The 16,658-nt window shown below is 56.1% G+C and overlaps 1 protein-coding gene across 1 annotated transcript; it reads right to left on the reverse strand.

Moving 5' to 3' along the window:
- Positions 1 to 403: 403 nt before the first annotated feature.
- LOC123026600 (transmembrane ascorbate-dependent reductase CYB561) lies at positions 404 to 6,231 on the reverse strand. Its single transcript, XM_044436414.1, has 5 exons — positions 5,963 to 6,231; positions 4,581 to 4,679; positions 3,828 to 3,931; positions 2,738 to 2,895; positions 404 to 2,062 (listed from the first exon to the last, which is right to left on the reverse strand). The coding sequence occupies exons 1-5, from the start codon at positions 6,171 to 6,173 to the stop codon at positions 1,867 to 1,869; spliced, it is 768 nt and encodes a 255-aa protein (XP_044292349.1). The 5' UTR covers positions 6,174 to 6,231; the 3' UTR covers positions 404 to 1,866.
- Positions 6,232 to 16,658: the final 10,427 nt, after the last annotated feature.

Raw genomic sequence — 16,658 nt, forward strand, 5'->3', positions numbered from 1 at the left:
TCGGTGCTCTGGCAGGGCCCTTCTGTTCTCCTCACAGGATGTGGATTAGGAAGCCCATCTGCACTGCAGGGTTCCCAGGAAGATGGGAGTGCTATTCCCTGCCACATACTCCACCGAGGGAACTCCAGTTCCTAGCAGCCTCTGCTGGTGCCTCAGGATGCCATGTGTCTTCTAGATCTTTCCACTGGCCACCCCTCAGAAAATGTCGCAGCAGCTACCCTGCTCCTTCTGTACAACCCAACACGAGCCGAGCAGGCGGCCTCAGAGGCTTCTGAGAAGTGCAGTCACCTCAGCAGGTCGCCTTACAGAAGTCGGCTTGGTGCAGATGGGCCACTTGAAGCCACCAAAGACGATGCAACGGTTGTAGGAGGTCACCCTAGCTGCAAACAAGTCAGGAGTCAGCTTTTTTGCTGCGAATATTTATTAGAATCCACTCACCCACCAAACACAATATATACTGGCCAGGACAAGAGAAAGTTTCATGTATTAAGGCAACATTTAGGCCAATGTTTTCATGATAAGAACTGGATTATTCCTCCACTGACTTTGCTAAGCTTGGTGTGCACTTTGTGGTGCTTGCAGAGTCAAATGGCGTTGCAACCACAGTCAAAAGGTCTCCAGGAAAACACATCATTTCACGACGACTTGAATGTTCAAAGCATGTTGGCTTAAAAATATTGTAATTTCAGCCCAATAAAGGGGGTATTATTCTCTGATTATTCCTGATTCATTGAGTCAATTCAAAAATGTTTGTAGTGCTAAATCCAGAAGGAAAGCTCTGTGTCCCTCACCTTTCATTTCATTTTTCAAGCCCTGGCATGATTTGCTTCAGGAAGAGAAAAGGAAGCAGAAGGGACCCAGGGATCCCTGTAGGGACACAGAACTATTGGCTCTTACCCACGAGCCACAAGCAGAATACGCCTTCCTGGCCATAGAAGCCCCATGAGAAGCCTCAGGGAAGCTTCTGCGGGAGGAGAGGCCTTCATCCAAGCCAGGGGACAGGATGCAGGCTTCGCCGTGTCTGGGTCTTCCAAAAACTGGTGGCATGCCCCAGCGCCCGGAGAGCGGAGGTGGAAGGGCCAGGCGGTGGCAGAGGAGCTGCTGAACTGCAAAGGACGCCTCCCCCAAGGCAAAGTCAGAAGGTGGCAGTGGAAGCAGCTGGGGGGGGGGCAGCTCTCTGTGGCTCCAGCATTACTCCAGGCCGTTGGGCAAGTTATGCTATGGGGAGGGAATCTCAGCAGCAGCCACTTTTTCCTGATGCTAAGGCTCCAGCCTGGTTGCCCCCGCACTAAGTACGCGAACACTTCTGGAGCCGGTCTTCCCTGGGGAGCAGTCCCAGAAATGGCTTGCCAATCTGCCAGGGTTATTTGGCAGCTACAGCGTGTGTGGGGCTGGCACCTGTGGCCCTCCGGGGGTTTGGGCCTGCAGCCCCCTCAGCTGAGAGGGAGGGTTCTGCAGGCTGAACTTCGGGGGGCCCAGAGACGCCCCTGCTCCAGCCGGGGGCTGAGCAACAGGAGAGCAGCTTCCAGGGAGAAACCAGGAGCCCCACTGCAATCTCGCCACTCTTCCACTCCGTGGGGGCACAGTGCCAAATCTCCCCCCCCCCCCACACACACACACCACACGTGCGCCATGCAGAGACAAGCAAGCCCTTCCGGCACAGCACAGGAGCCAGCGATTCCTCTCCACAGTGCTGCACAGACAGTGGCGATGAGAGGAAATGGCAGAAAAGCAGCTGTGGAAGGCAGAACGGTGCAGAGGCGGGACAGGCGGCAGCAGAGGGGCCCCTGGCCCGAGGCCAGCACAGGACAAGTCAGAAGCCACACGGGACACGGATCCTCAGTGCACGCAGGAGGTGGGCAAGCATCAGTGAGAGCTGGTGGGGCTTCCTTCTTCTGTGAGGTTCTTGAAATCCGTGGACAGGGCCAGCTCCTCAGCCAAGGGGGGTCTCCGCCACTCCTCCTGGGTCAGGATGTAGCCCACAACTGCCCCAAAAGCAACCAGCAGGAGACCCAAGAGGTTGGCAAGGACTCCTTCGGGGGGGAAAGAACTGTAGGTGTCCCTGCAAGAGCAGAAAGGGCGACATTACCACAGGCACGCCTGCCGTCCCCGGCCTGGCGCACACGTGTGTGCAGAGGACTCTGCTCACACGCAGCGCCGGTTGCCTCGTGCGTGTCTGTGCCGACAAGGGTGAGCACGGGCTGAGACCAGCTGCAGAGGGCAATGCCCCAAAACTGGGGCGGGAACCCAGGGCTCTCCGAGTGCTGCAGGACTCCAGTCCCCACCAGCACCAATCAACACGGCCAAGCCAGGAGGGGGCCGTGCAAGGCAGCTGCAAGGGGGCAGGCCTAGAGCTGGAAGCGCTGGGGAAGGCCCTGGCAAGGCCAAGGGGCCTGCAAGAGAGGAGGGCTCTGCTGAGCACCCCCTCCTGCAAGCAGAGGTGCCTGGGTGAGGGAGAAGGGCCCGGGGGTTCTGGACGCTGTCCTGAGGCGGGAGGGGGCTGAGCATGCTCTGCGTAGCTCAGATCGGGGGTGGGGGGCACGAGTGTCGCTCTTGGATGCTCTGCGGAGCGGCCCCTGCTCTAGCTCAGGGCCTGAGCTGGGCCACGTTCTTGCTCCAGCACTGGCCCGACTCCCGGCTGGGCGCTCCGGGTTTCCCAGGAAAGGTCTGCGCCTGGAACGAGCGTCTTTCCCGCAGCCGCCCGATGCCGACACAGCACAGAGCGGCCGCCACTTGCCTGATTTTGAAGAGTAGCAGTTCCAGGATGCCGAGCAGGGCCGTGGCGATCGAGACGACGAAGAGCAGGGCCCCGAAGAAGATGTGCTGCGGCTTGTACTTGCTGCGGAGCGAGAACGGGGCCCCAGGGAAGAGGAAGACGCCCAGGCCAAGCAGCCACTGGGAGCGAAAGGAGGCCGCTCAGCACCACGGGGCCCGACGCTCTCCGAGCCCGTCCCAGGCGGCCCACCAGCCGCGCCTGCCAGCCTTCCCGCAAAGCTGCACTGCGGACGGGGCTCCCCTCCTGTGCCCACGGAGGAGCCGGGCGGCCTGGGGCTCCCAAGCCCCCGCCACGCGCGCACACAGCCCACCTGTGCTCAAAGGCCTGGGCGTGTGCATGGCCCATGCGGCGGCGTGAGCGGCCCGCTCCCGCTCACCCCCGAGGCGTCTTAGCCCCGCCAACTGGAAGGCCCCACCTGTGACGTGAGCAGCCGCAGGAAACGCTGCCCCCCCCCCCGCTCCAGCACGTGGCCCCATGTGGCAGGCCTGCCCCCTGAGCTGGGGCTGGGTCTCCGGCTCCTAGAAACGTTGGCCTTGCAAGGCCTGGCTGAAGTCTGAAGCCCTGCCTGTTGTAAGTACAACGTGGCTCCCTCGTTATCTTTTTCTGGCCCCACTGAGTGCCTTTGCAACGGGGGTGGGGGGCGCCCTCTTGACCTGATAAGATGGGTCCAAGGATGAGCACCCCCCGCGTTCGCTGCCTTGAGCCGACCTCTTCTCGGCCCTGCCAATACCCCTGCCCTCATGCAGGCGGCAGCTGGTGGGACTGCGCTTTGAAAGCCTGGCCGCTGGCCGCTGGCCGCTTCACTTCCTTGGGTCCACACGGACCTCTTTCCCCCGGCCAGGGCAATACACAGGGGCAGTCTCAAGGAGCCCTCGGCCCTCCAGCCCTCTCCAGGGCCCCTGGAGCTGCAGCGCAAGCGGAGCCACCCCGAACAGAGCCCGCTGCTTTTCTCTGGCTCGCCAAGATGCCCGCCCCAGTCGCCCTTGCGCAGGTGCGCTCCGGGGAGGCAGCCGGAGCCAGGGGTGCCTGCCCGACTACTGCTCCCGCCCACCTGTACGACGTAGAAGCCCAGGGCGAGGATGCCACACCAGCTGTGCAGGCTGTACATGTCTGGGAAGCCCTGCTTCTTGTGGTACTGGAACACGGCCACCAGACCTGAGGAGGGAAGAGGGGAGCGCTTGCGGGCGGCCTGCTTTCTGCGCCCTCCCCCAGTGCCAGTCGGCAGGGACAAGAGCAGCCCTGCTCCCAAAGGCACCTGAGAACGGGCAGTGGGCAGGCCCGGCCGGGCCTGGAAGAAGCGCAAGGAGGCATTTGGTGAGTGGCTGCAGGGGAGGCCCAGCTAGCAGCACCTCCGAACTTTCCCAGCCTCGCAGGCAGGCCCGTTGGTCAGGCCAGGCTCTGAAGCCCTTCCCTGCACCGCCCTGGAAGCCTGCCCCGGGGAAACCGGCAGGGGCGGCAGGCGGCAGGGGAGAGAGGCTGCTGCATGGGGAGGGAAGCCAGAGTGCCTCTGGGTGCCCTGCCTGACAGCCCGCGCTGTGCTTCGCGGCCCGCCCACCGCCCAAGCTAACGGATCACTGGCGGGGAGGGAGAGCTGGCAGCTGGCATCAGCCCTGGGCGACCCCTCTGGGCCCCAGATCTGCCTGGCCTCACCGTGAGGGCTGGCAGCTGAGCCGAGACTGAGCTCAGGCAAACCAGGAGGAGGCACTCCGCCCTCCCCGAGCCTGGTGCCCCACTGGGACTTCAAGGGGGCGTCCGGAGGGCTGAGCTTGCATGGCTCAGCAGAGGCCCGCCCGCTGGGACTCACCGACCAGCACGATGATAAGCGCAAGTGCGTGGAGCAGTCCGTGCAGGATCTTGGTGGAGCGCCTGCTCTCTCTCTTGAAGACACGGTACACCAGGAGGGCTGGAAGAGAGACCGGGAGCGGAGAAGGCCTGTGGGCACGCCAGGCGACAGCAGACCTTGCTGCCAGCTGGCCCCCTGCCCAGCAGAGCCTGGCGGCACCCGCGAACATGGAAGGCAGCAGCCCCTTGGCCTCACCCCTTGGGGCTTTGCTCACTGCCAGCGGACATGGGAAGAGCTGCTCCGGGCCTGCTCAGAGGAGGCTCCGCCAGGCAGGTCCCAGGGAGCTCCCCAGAGGGCTGGGCCAAGTGTGCACTGCACTCTCCCTGCAACAACTGGCCACGCCATGGTGGTCCAGGAGATCCAAGCCCCCCATAAGGCTCACATGGACTGTGGCCATGGCCAGTAAGCTGAAAAGGTGGCAGGCCTGGGCATGGGGCCCAGCAGGAAGAAGCTGCTCTAGGAATTCTGGTCCATGGAGGCCAGGTCTGAGGCAGGTGAGCAGGGCTGAGTGCCGACCCTCCATGCCCCCCTCTCTTTCTTTGAACTGAGCAAAGAGCATCAAGCAGCCTGAGGTGTGAGCAACAGATCCTGTAGCTAGTACTAGTAACAGAGGAAAAGCAAGCAGGAAGTGAGTAACGTGGGGTTGGGAGCGCTTCTCCCTGTTTTGATGGAACTCTTAGCTAGATTTCCAGTTGAAAACCTTAGAAGAAAAGTTTTGAAATGACAGTTCAATCGGAAATGGCAACGCTTCCTTTCTGAAACACTTGAGCTTTTGGTCAGAACTGTGAGGTGGCATTTGTAGCTGGGGACTGATGGGGTTGAATTCTCATATCCTAAATCCCCTCCTTTGTCCTAAGCAGGTCACAGAGGGTCCATACCCATGTTCCCAAAGGGTGGCATTGTGCCTCTGGAACTCTCCAGCCCTGGGAGGTATGCGGGCCGTAAACCACCCAAAGAGCTCCAGTGACTGGGCTGCATGGAGATTAATAAAGGGCTAAAATTTAGGCAAACCCACTGACTGACAGCCCTGAGGGAGGAGGGCAGTGCTGGGGGTGCATTCCCAGAGCGGCTCTTCTGCCCTCCGGGCTGCTGCATGGATGTCAAAGGCCAGTGCAGCACAAGCGGCTCTCTTCCTGGCAGGTGCCCTGTGACGCCAGGCCTGCTTGCCAGGGGTGTGGGCTCAGGGCCACTGCAAGGCAGGCCGGAGCCCTGGGAGCAGAGCCCAGGAAGTCTGATGGACGCCCACTCGCAAACGGATTCCTCGCAGGACCCTTCTGAGGATGCCCCCCAGGCCCTGTGAAAGGTGCGCCCGCCTCCCTCTCTCGGCCCTTTGCCATTCTTACCATCCCCTTGTAGAAAGACCATCCCGATGATCATGCACAGAGGGTGGACATTCAGCTGCAGTTTTGAGCTGTCCCAGGCAATGCCACCTCGATACTGGCCCATCCAGGCCCCCGTCATGGTGATCGCTGCAAGGCCCAGGATCTGCGAGGCTGCCACCAGGGAGGTGAACCCTGTGGCGCTGCCCGGGCTCCTGGCAGGTGACTCCTCCATCCTGCACTCAGCAGAGGCCCCGGCTGTCACACGAAGAGAGAACGTTGTCAGTCAGGGCGAGCAGAATGTGTGCTTCACGGAGGCAGGGTGGAAATAGCGAGAAGGAGCTGTAGGGAAGAAGCATCCCTTGTCCAAAAGTGCCCTCACATAGGATCGTAGGACACATACAGATTGCTCTGTATCCCTCTTCACCAGCGCCTGGTTCACACAACTGGAGCAGCTCAGGAATGGTCAGAGTGGCCCACAGAATGCTTGTTACTGGGCCAAATTCAAATAACACAAACCAACAGCATTCTTTAAAGCTTGCAATCAATTTTAATGTTGCCTTGCATGTTGGGTATTACGTAGTACTACATCAAGCTTTGCCCAGAAGAGCTCATAATCACACAACTCTGCATTCTCAAAAGCTGTCTGAAATCTACATTGCCAAGGCAAAAGTGCCACAGGTTCATCTCATGAAAACTACCCTTGGATGTGCAGGCAGGAGCATGGCTTCCAGATCGAGGGAGGTGTTGATACCGCTCTACACGACTCTGCTGTGCCCACAACTGGAGCACTGCATACAGTTCTGGGCTCCACATTATAGCAGAGACAAAGTTAGGTTAGAATCAGTTCAGCGCAGGGTCCCAAGAATGGTAGCCGGGTTGGGAGGGATGGCATATGGAGAGAGACTGAGGGAACTGGCTCTTTTCAGCATGGAGAAGAGGAGACTCGGAGGGGATTGTTCAGCGATTTAAAGGTATGTGAGGGGATGTCATGTGGAGGAGGGCTGTGAGCTGTTCTTCCCTGCAGTGGAGGGTAGGACACGTTCCAGTGGGGCAAAGCTCAAGCAACCAGGCTTCAGGTTGGATGTCAGGTTAGGACCCCTAGGATACGGAATGGGCTTCCATGGGAGGTGGTGAGAGCCCCATCAGTGAGGGTGTTCAAGGAAAGACTGAACAAACACATGCTGGGGATTCCATGAGCAGAGCCAGCTAGAGCCAGGGGTCAGACCAGATGGCCCAGGAGGCCCCTTCTGACTCGCTTTGTTCCTATGTTTCGCTCCCTCTGAACAACTGAGACACCAGCAAGCCACCCCTGCAAGACAGACAGCACCTGCCACTGCCTCACAAAAAAGAATGCAATCAGCAAGCAAGGACCTTCACCCTTCTCCACAGACTGCCCCCCCACCCCCCATTTCTTGCAGCCCTGGACTCTGCCCTCTCAGGATCCGCCAGCTTTGATCATGCTCACTTGGGATTACTCTGGGCAGCCTGTCCCTTCTGCTCATACAGCTCTGGGTCAGCCTTGCTTCCTTGTTCATCCGGTTGGTGCTTAAGCCCAACAGCAACCCAGTGGATAAGCAGCAACTGTTTGGAGGAAGATTTCTGTCCAGAAGGGAGTGAGACAGAATCTGGGGCTTCAGCTGGAAAGGTCAATTATTAGCGGTCCCTGTATTAAGCTTTCACTTCCAGCATTTGTAGCATGGGGGAACGGTGTGCACCCGGGCATTTGCCCAGGCCGGCTGCAGTCACGCCGAACACCCAGCTTCGCTGCCAGCAATCCGCACTGATCTTGGAGTGGGCTCCAGGATGAGTCGTTGCAGGTACTCCAAAGCAGCAGTGAGACAGAAACAATCCTTGCAGAAGGCACCCCCATTTTTCTTAAGCAAGACTAAGTCGTTTATCTGCTTTGAAATTTTATCTGTGATAACATATTTACCAATTTACCTGGAGCAGATGCTAAGTGAACTAGCCTTTTCTGACTGCTCCCATATCCTGGCCACCCACCTGGCCAATCCTCCTGTTGTTTTACCTGATCAGGAAATAGAGGAAAGTGGGCTTGAGATCTGCCCCAGGCAAACAGGTGATCAATATTAAATCCTGAGTATATATGAGTTGGGCAGCATACAATGCAAGAACAAAGCACTCCTGTAGGAAATTGTGTGTGTGTGTGGGGGGGGTGCTTTTCATCAGTGGACCACAGACACACTGATTCCTGGCCAGAGATGGAGGCTTGATTAGATCATAAGGGCTAACTGGATTGGCAAGATTAAGGCAACTGGTTTACTCACTCCTGCCTCCCTGAAAATGCCGGCTCTGGCTCTGTGCTGGGCAACGCAGCCTCCGGGGCAGATCTGTCCCCAGCAAATGGCACGAAGACGCGTGGTCTGGCCAGGGAGCGGAGTGAGGAGGCGAGGAGACCCTCTCGCGGGCACTGCTGCTGCCCCGCCCCGCCGTTCCACGTCCATAGAAACAGGGCAGGTACTTTACCAGTCACACCAAATCCTTCTTCTGCTTAAGTGTTTGCCTCCTTGTTTTTCAAAGATCCCTCATTTGCCCACATTTGCCACCAAGAAAGCATATTTGGCGTGAAATGTAAAAGAAATGCAAGCCAGACAACAGCTGCAAGGATTCCTGCTCTTCTCCAGAAGTCAAACAAGCAACTGTCACTACTGCCAGGAAAGGTGTGATTCTGGAGGAGGACACCACGGAGGAGGCTGACAGCATTCCGGGCATGATGCTCATGGATTTATTTAATAATTTATTTTTGCATTAAAAAGCAAATGCCTAGGCCTCACAGGTGTGAATAAGCAGAGCCAGGAGGGCTTCCTTCAGAAAACAGAAGCAGGAAGTGTACATAGGAAAACAAAAGGGAACACAAACCAGGGGAAAGCACATGATAATGGATGCAAATTGGTTTCCAGGAACACATATACATAGATGAATGCATTAGAAGCAGGAAACTGGCTAAGGAGTTGGCTGAATGCTTGCATGTCAAAGGAGTTCAAGAAATGTCAAAGGAAGCTAAGGATAAGCATCTTTTGTATCCGTCCTCACTGCAGAAAAGGCAAGGCAGAGGCCTATGCCTGAGCTGATGTTTTGGGGTGGGGGGCACTGTACTGACATACCAGCGGTGATGGGAAATCAACCAACAAAAACAAGCTGCAGGGTCCAGAAGGAATTCATCCAAGAGTTCTTAAGAACAGTCAGGATCTAAGAACAGCCAGGCTGGACCAGGCCGGTGGCTCATCCAGTTCAGTGCCACATTCACACGGTGGCCCACCAGCTGCCCACAGGTTCCCTCAAGTGGGATGGGTGCTGGATCGCTGCCTTCCCAAGCTCCTCCGCCACTTGTGTATGGAGGCTTGCCGCCTCTGGCAGTGGAGGCAGACACCGGTACCCTCTTCAGGAACTCAGACGTGAAACTGCTGATCTGACAAAAATATCCAACATGCCATTAAGCCTGGCATTTGTGTCAGAGGTGGCATGCCAGCACACACAAGGAGCCTGGACGGGAGGCTGCTGTGGCGCTCATGCCCTGCTTGTGGGCTTCCCGCTGGGACAGCTGCCTGGCCACTCTGTGGACCAACTGCTGGATGAGATGGGCCTTGGCCCGGCCCTGCATCAGGCCTCTTCTGATGCCCTTCTGAGCGGAAAGCGGCCCATGCAATGCCCCATTTTGGAAAAGGGGACCACAAGCTTCCAGGGAGCTTTCTGGAGGCATCCAGTTGGATACGGCGGGGACAGGATGGTGAATCAGCAAAGCCATTGGCCTCACCTAGCATGGCTTTTCTCAGGTCCTTCTTCATACCTGCCTGACCTGTCCAGGTTGCTCTCAGCAACTTTCATGTAATGTACTCTCACTTACATGAGCGGCTGAATAAATGGTGGGGAAACAGCCACTGGCAAGCCCAGCATCACCAGACCGCAGGCCCCGTTTCCTGGCCAGGGGATCGCGTGCGTGAGAGAGAGAGAGAGAGAAAGGGTTTTTCCAGACTAGAAAATACAAGAGCCATTTAAAAGGCCACGCGCAAATGATCCATTTGGCCTAGAAAAAAGGAAGCAGAGCAGGAAGATATATCTGAAAGTCAGAAAGTTACTTAAAATGGTTACCAGCACCCTTGAAGGCGTGTCACACAGCTGCTCACATACGGGCTATGCAGGCCCACTCAGTAGCGGACACCCCGCAGCGGCCAACGCTTCCTTGGCGACGCAGTTGGAAGGAAACAAGACGAGGCGCGCTGCTCTTCCCCTGGACTCTGCCTGGTCCTTCTGACACGGGCAGAGGGGCTCCCTCCCTGCCGCCACCGGGCTCGGGCAGTGGATGTCTCGAGCACCTCCCAGTGGCTTTTCTGCAGTGAAAGCACTCTTCCCCCCCCACTGATGGTCCTTGAAGAGGTGGTGGCAGTGTTGGTGGCAGTGGGAGGGGGCTGCTTGTCCTCTGGGGTCTTGCCCCAGAGCCATGCAGCACACATGCTCAGCCATGTCGAGAGGAGCACTACACAGAAGCGGAGCGAGTCAGAGGGGGCCTCCCAGGCCATCTAGACCCACCTCCGGCTCCAGCCGGCCTCACTCACGACGTGCCCACCATGTGCACGTCCAGAGCACTGCCTGCCCTCCCCTGTCCATGTCTGCTCCCCCCTGCACTTGCCTGTGAGAAATGGCCACCTGCGGCCACCACCTTTTCCCACCGCACAAAGGGCACCGTCTCAGCACCGGTGGGTGGCTGGCTCCTCTGCCCCTCCCTGGGCTTCCCTTCTCACCTGCTGTGCTCTCTGACAGCCATGGGGGAGGGGGGAGGCCCCAGGGCAAAGGAGGCCGGGCAGGTGACGCCCCCCCCCCGTGAAGGATCCTGCACCACAGGCTACACAGCACTCTTTCTTACTTGGAATGCTCTTATTAATAAAAAATAAAAGTAGTAACAGACAGCAGTGCTCTGGAGAAGACAGCAAACCCAGAGGGAAGCGAGCTGGAATTGGAGCTAGGAGAGTCGTCTACCCAGGTCAGTGAAACCTAGGAAGGGGGGAAAACGTAGGACAAGGGCTAAACATCTGTTCCCCCACTACCAGCTCTCCCCAACAAATACTCAACTCTGCATTCATAAGACCACTTGTGATATGAATGCACAGGAAGATCTGGGCCCCACAACTGTGCAGTTTCAGAGTGCAGTCCAACAGGTGGGGATTCTTCTGGAACGAAGGGGACCTTAAAAAGGCCTTGCAGGGCTCCTCCACCTTCTCTTCCTAAACAGCCCCCCCCCACCCCGCACCAACAAAGCCTTCAGTTGTGTGAATGAAGAGGAGCTCTGGCTGCTCCTGAAATGAATGGGGGGGGGGGGCTCAGCATGTTTGTCCGAATGTGTGACCTGCACTGTGAACTGGTCAATCTGCATACAAAATATATCATAGAAAAGCAGAGTTGGAAGGGGCCAAGAAAGCCATCGGGTCCAGCCCCCTGCTGTTGCGGGTCACCAAACTGCACCATCCCACTCAGATGACAGTCCAATTTTTCTTGAATGTCTCTAGTGTGGGAGAGCCCATCACCTCTCCAAGCAACGGGTTCCTCTGTCATATTGCTCTGACAGTGAGGAAACTTGTCCTGATATCTAGCCTGAACACGGGTTGTCACAAATTCAGTTGATGATTTCGTGTCCTACACTCTGGTATCAGCAAGAAGAAATCTTGACCTTCCTCTTTGTAATAGCCTTTGAGATACTTATAGAGTGATATAGAACCATAGCGAGTCAGAAGGGGCCTCCCAGGCCATCTAGTCTGACTCCCGGCTCCAGCTGGCTCTGCTCATGACATGCCCACCATGTGCATGTCCAGCCTGTCCTTGAAGACCCTCATCAATGGGGCTTCAACCACCTCCCATGGAAGCCCATTCCATACCCTTGGGGTCCTAACTGTCTGGAAGTACTTCCTGGCATATAAATTGAACCTTGGTTCCCTGAGCTGGGCTCTGCTGGAGCACGTCCTGCCTTTCTCTGCAGGGGAAAGCAGGTATCTACCCAGCTCCATGTGACACCCCCTCACATACCTATATGTTGCTAACAGATCCCCTTGGAGTCTCCACTTCTATAGGCTGAAAATGCCCCATTCTCTCAATCTCGCCTCATACGACATCCCCTGCAAACCGGCCACCAACCTTGTGGCCCTACGCTGCACTGACTCCAACCTGGCTGTATCCTTCCTGTAATGTGGAGCCCAGAACCGAACACAATACTCCAGTTGCGGGTGCACCAGAGTCGTATAGAGTGGTACTAATACGTCTCTTGATCTAGAAGCCACACTTCAGGCTATGCATCCAAGGTTCGTGTTTGCCTTCTTGACTGTCATGTCACACTGCTGACTCATGTTTAGCCTGCAGTCGACCAGCCCCCCGAGTTCCCTTTCACAAGTGCTGTTCTTCAGTCTATTGTCCCCTAACCGGTACTTATGACACCCATTCCTATGCCCCAAGTGCAAGACCTTGCAATTATCCACATTGAACGCCATCCTGTTGTCCCCTGCCCACTTCCACAGTCTGTCCAGATCCTTCTGCTCCTCAGTTGTGGCCACTGCTCCAGTTTTAGTATCATCTGCAAATTTGATCAGCAGACTTGACACCCCTCCTCCAGGTCATTGATGAAAAGATTAAACAGGATCGGCCCCAGGACAGAGCCCTGGGAAACCTCGCTTCTCACTGGCCACCATCCTGATGATTCCCCACTGATTGTTACCCATTGCTTTCGGTCAGTCAACCATGCCCTAATCAATCAGACAGTGCATTGGTTTATCCCAAAACTCCTCAGTTTCTCCACCAGGATATCATGGGGCACTTTGTCAAAGGCCTTGCTGAAATCCAGGTAAACCACATCCACTGCATCCCCTCCATCTAGCCATCTCGAAACCTTGTCATAGAATTCCAGAAGGTTTGTCTGGCAGGACCTGTTTTTGTGGAAGCCGTGTTGCATGGCCACCAACCTCCCTTCCCTATCTAGGGCTACTAGATCTTTTGTTATTATGAGTCTTTCCATTGTCTTTCCAACAATGGACATAAGGCTAACCTGTCAGTAATTTCCCATGTTCCATTTACTACCCTTTTTGAAAATTGAGACCACTGATGCCATCCTCCTCACCTTGAGAACCTCACTTGTTCTCCACGAGGTCTCAAAAATGGAGGCCAGCGGGCATGAGAGAACCCCCCCACCCCAACTCCCAAAGGACTCTCGGGTATAATCTGTCAGGGCCCAGTGCCTTTGTAACATCCAGTGCCCTGAGGAGCCCCTCAACTTCTGGGAGGTGACTCTAAACTGTGCCCCTAAATCCCCGGCCTCATCTGATACCCCATGTGGATCTCCCCTGTCCTACTTTGGGGAGAACACAGAGGCAAAATAGTCATTTAGCATCTGAGTCTGTTCCCTCACATCAGTCACTGAATCTCCTTCCTCCTTATTAAGCAGTCCCACTGCCTGTCTCCCTTTCCTCTTGCTATTTACATGTTGATAGAAGCCCTTTTTGATGCTCCTAATATTCTTTGCAAGTCTCAGCTCGTAATCAGCCTTAGCCTTGCAAAGAATCCTTCTGCAACGGGCCTCCTCCTCCCGGCATACCCTTCTGTATATTTCCCCCAGTACCCATTTCCTACAGAGGTTCCTCTTGTGTCTAATCCCTCTAACCACCTTTTTGCATCCATGATGGCACTCTCCTCTGCCTCCCCACCTTACCAACTAGAGGTATTGTCAAGGCTTGCGCCTCCAAAACCTCCCTTTTGAGTGCCATCCACCCCGCCTCAACTCGCTTGCCTTCCAGTAACCTATCCCAGGAGAAGTAACCTATCCCATATCATACTCCCACCCCCTCAGTGTCCTCTTGGATTAGAATGAGAGGAGGGAAGGAATACTGGTGGAGAACACAACAATTATTTTAAGTTACACAGAAGAATTACAGAACTTTACTGTCAACAATGGAAAAAATGAAATTATGAATGATTTTGTATATCTTGGCTCAGTCATCAATTCAAAGGAAGAATCTAGCCAAGACATTCAAAGAAGACTGAGACATGGAAGGGCAGTAGTGAAAGTAGAAAAGATAAACAAATGTGAGGATATTTCACTAGAGTCCAAGGCCAAGATCATTCACACCAAGATACTGACAAGACTATGGATTTGTTCAAAACATGGTGCTGGAGGAGTGCTGTATGAATACACAGGATGGGCAGAAACATCAGCAAGTGGAGCCTCAATCAAATCAAGCCAGAGCTTTCTCTAAAAGCAAAAATGACGAAACTGAAGTTCTCACGCTTGGGGCACTTTGTGAGAAGGCCGCACTCAGTGGAGAAGACAATGATGCCAGGGAAGTTGAAGGCAGAAGAGGAAACGGAAGACCAAAGAGGAGATGGACTGGCTCTACAAAGGAAGCCACTGCCTGCAATTCAGAACAGCAGAGCAGGGCTTAGATAAGGTGGGGCATTTTGGAGGGCTTTCATTTTTAGAGTCACCATAGCCAAGCTAGAGAGACTGGACAGCACAGAACGGCCACAAAGGAAATGGCAGAAATAGGGGAGAGAAAGTGCAGGAGGGCTACCAACGCAAGGTGAGGATGCCTAGAGTGAGTCTCCTCCCAGAAAATTTTGTGAACAGGGCTTGCGATGGCAGCATAAAAGTCTTTGCCTCAGTTCCCTGTTGCTCCACAAAGTAATGTCCAAATTGAATTAAGTCAGTTTTTGCCACTGGAGGAAAAACAAAGAAAACTAGGGTTTCCCCCCAATTTTGTTCTCTCTAATAATATACATTTCTTCAGTTTAACATGCAATTTGGCAGAGGGAAAAAAATCAAGCGTTAAATATAATGGGCAGTAGCCCCAGACCCTGAAGGCAAGTGTGGATACTGCTCAGTCCCCACTGGACGCTTCAGAGGTGACCAGGTCCCAAACTCCTCCCTTCCCAACTCCACTTTTGAACCTCACCCACCCCCCGCCCCCAGTCTCTGTTGCAGCCGTTTCTAGTTCTGTATGAGAAAGCAGAGGTATGAATTATCGGCATGTAGTTCCCTCCCTGCCTCACCTCCCCTAGCCCCAACACTGCTGTGCTTTAGAATGGCGTACAACAGGCACCCCCAACCTGGCAAAGGCAGACCGATTTGCAAAATCTCATGCGGAGCTGGAAAGTGCTCCCAACCCATGGCCAGCATCGGAGGCTTTCATGCAAGAGAGCATGGGATTAGGCTTCCTTCAAGGGCCATCTCCTTAGAGTCCTCCCCTCCAATCCCCAAGGCTGAAGCACAAACCTTTTTGCTTTAGCAAAAGCTCAGAAGTCCAGAGGCAAAAACTGAGGCTTCTCTTTGAAGGCAGCACAACTGGGCACTCATGCTGCAGCTTCTGCCCTGAGCGCCCGCGAAAGGGCTGGGCAGTTCTCCAAGCAGTTGTGTCCCCAGCCCCACCCTCTCCCTCCTCCCCCTCGCCCTGTCTTGAGAGTGACGAACACTGATCCTTGTCGTCAGCCATTCAGTCGAGCCGGACCCTGGCCACTCTGTGGATCATTGTTCTCCACGCCCCTCCATCTCCCACTGCTTCCTTCAAGACCGCCATGTCCACCCTCTTTATGGTGTCCAGCCAACGGGTGCTGGGGCAGCCCCTTTGCCTCTTTCCGCTGATCACTCCCAGCTCAATTGACTTTTCGAGTGAGTCACTCTCATGACACGGCTACAGTATGACAGTCTTTGTGTGGCAATCTTGGCTTCAAGTGAAGCTGGATCAGGCCAAGGGAACCGCACTGAGGCCGGCAGTCTGTTCACACAGTGGCCAAGCAGCTGCCCAAGCAGGGCAGGAGTGCAGCAGTGTCCAGCCTTGAGCAAAGAGGGCTGCAAGGTGCACGGCAGCACCCTAAAGGAGGAGACCTCTTCTCACTCATCCGTTTGCAGGACGGGGGACAAGAAACTGACGACCGATATACCAGGTGCAGGCTAGACACAAGGAAGCCCTCCCTGACCGTGAGGGCCGCACGGCAGTGCAACCAGTTGCCAAGAGAGCTGGTGCCCGGGCTCTCCCACACTGGAGGCATTCATGAAGGAAGCAGGCAGTTGTCCGAGTAATGGGCGTCCTGCACCAGCAGGGGGTCAGGCTCGATGGCCTTCCTGGCCCCTTCCAGCTCTACTGTTCTGATTCCCTGGCACCTGATGTGCGCAGCAGCACAGAGCCATCAGGGCGGACAACCACTTGCAGCCTTGCCCCTGAACGTGTCCAGTGTCCTTTTAAATCCCCCCCCAAGTGGTGGCCATAGTTCAGCTCTGTCCCGTGCTTGTTAATACGTCCCCCTCATCTGCCCTGACGCTCGCACCAGTCGCCTTCACGGGGCGTGGGGCGCCTTACCCCGCACTGTCATCACTCCGGACATGAAGCTCCGCTTCGGATCATGTTGGCCGCCCGGACAGGACGCTGCTCACGGGCCGCTTTTAAACAGACTTAACACATAAGCAACACTATTCAACATGTCCCCCCGCGCTTGCCTCTTTCCTAAGCTAGACAATGCCCGGCGCTGCCACCTTTCCTGCCCGAGCGCCCGGCCCGGCCCGGCCCGGCCCCGCCACGTCCCCTGCGAGGTGCGGCGACCAAAACCGCGCCCGGCCGCTCCGGGGATGCGAGCGGCGTGCGGCGCTCGCGCTTGCCGCCGCCGCCGGCAGGCGCGCACCTGCCCCGGGCGGCCCGCCACAAGCCCAGCGAGCCCTGCGCGGTCAGCCGCAGCC

Source organism: Varanus komodoensis, unplaced genomic scaffold (assembly GCF_004798865.1).
Source record: "Varanus komodoensis strain SLA01 unplaced genomic scaffold, ASM479886v1 scaffold3, whole genome shotgun sequence".
Lineage (NCBI taxonomy): Eukaryota > Metazoa > Chordata > Lepidosauria > Squamata > Varanidae > Varanus > Varanus komodoensis.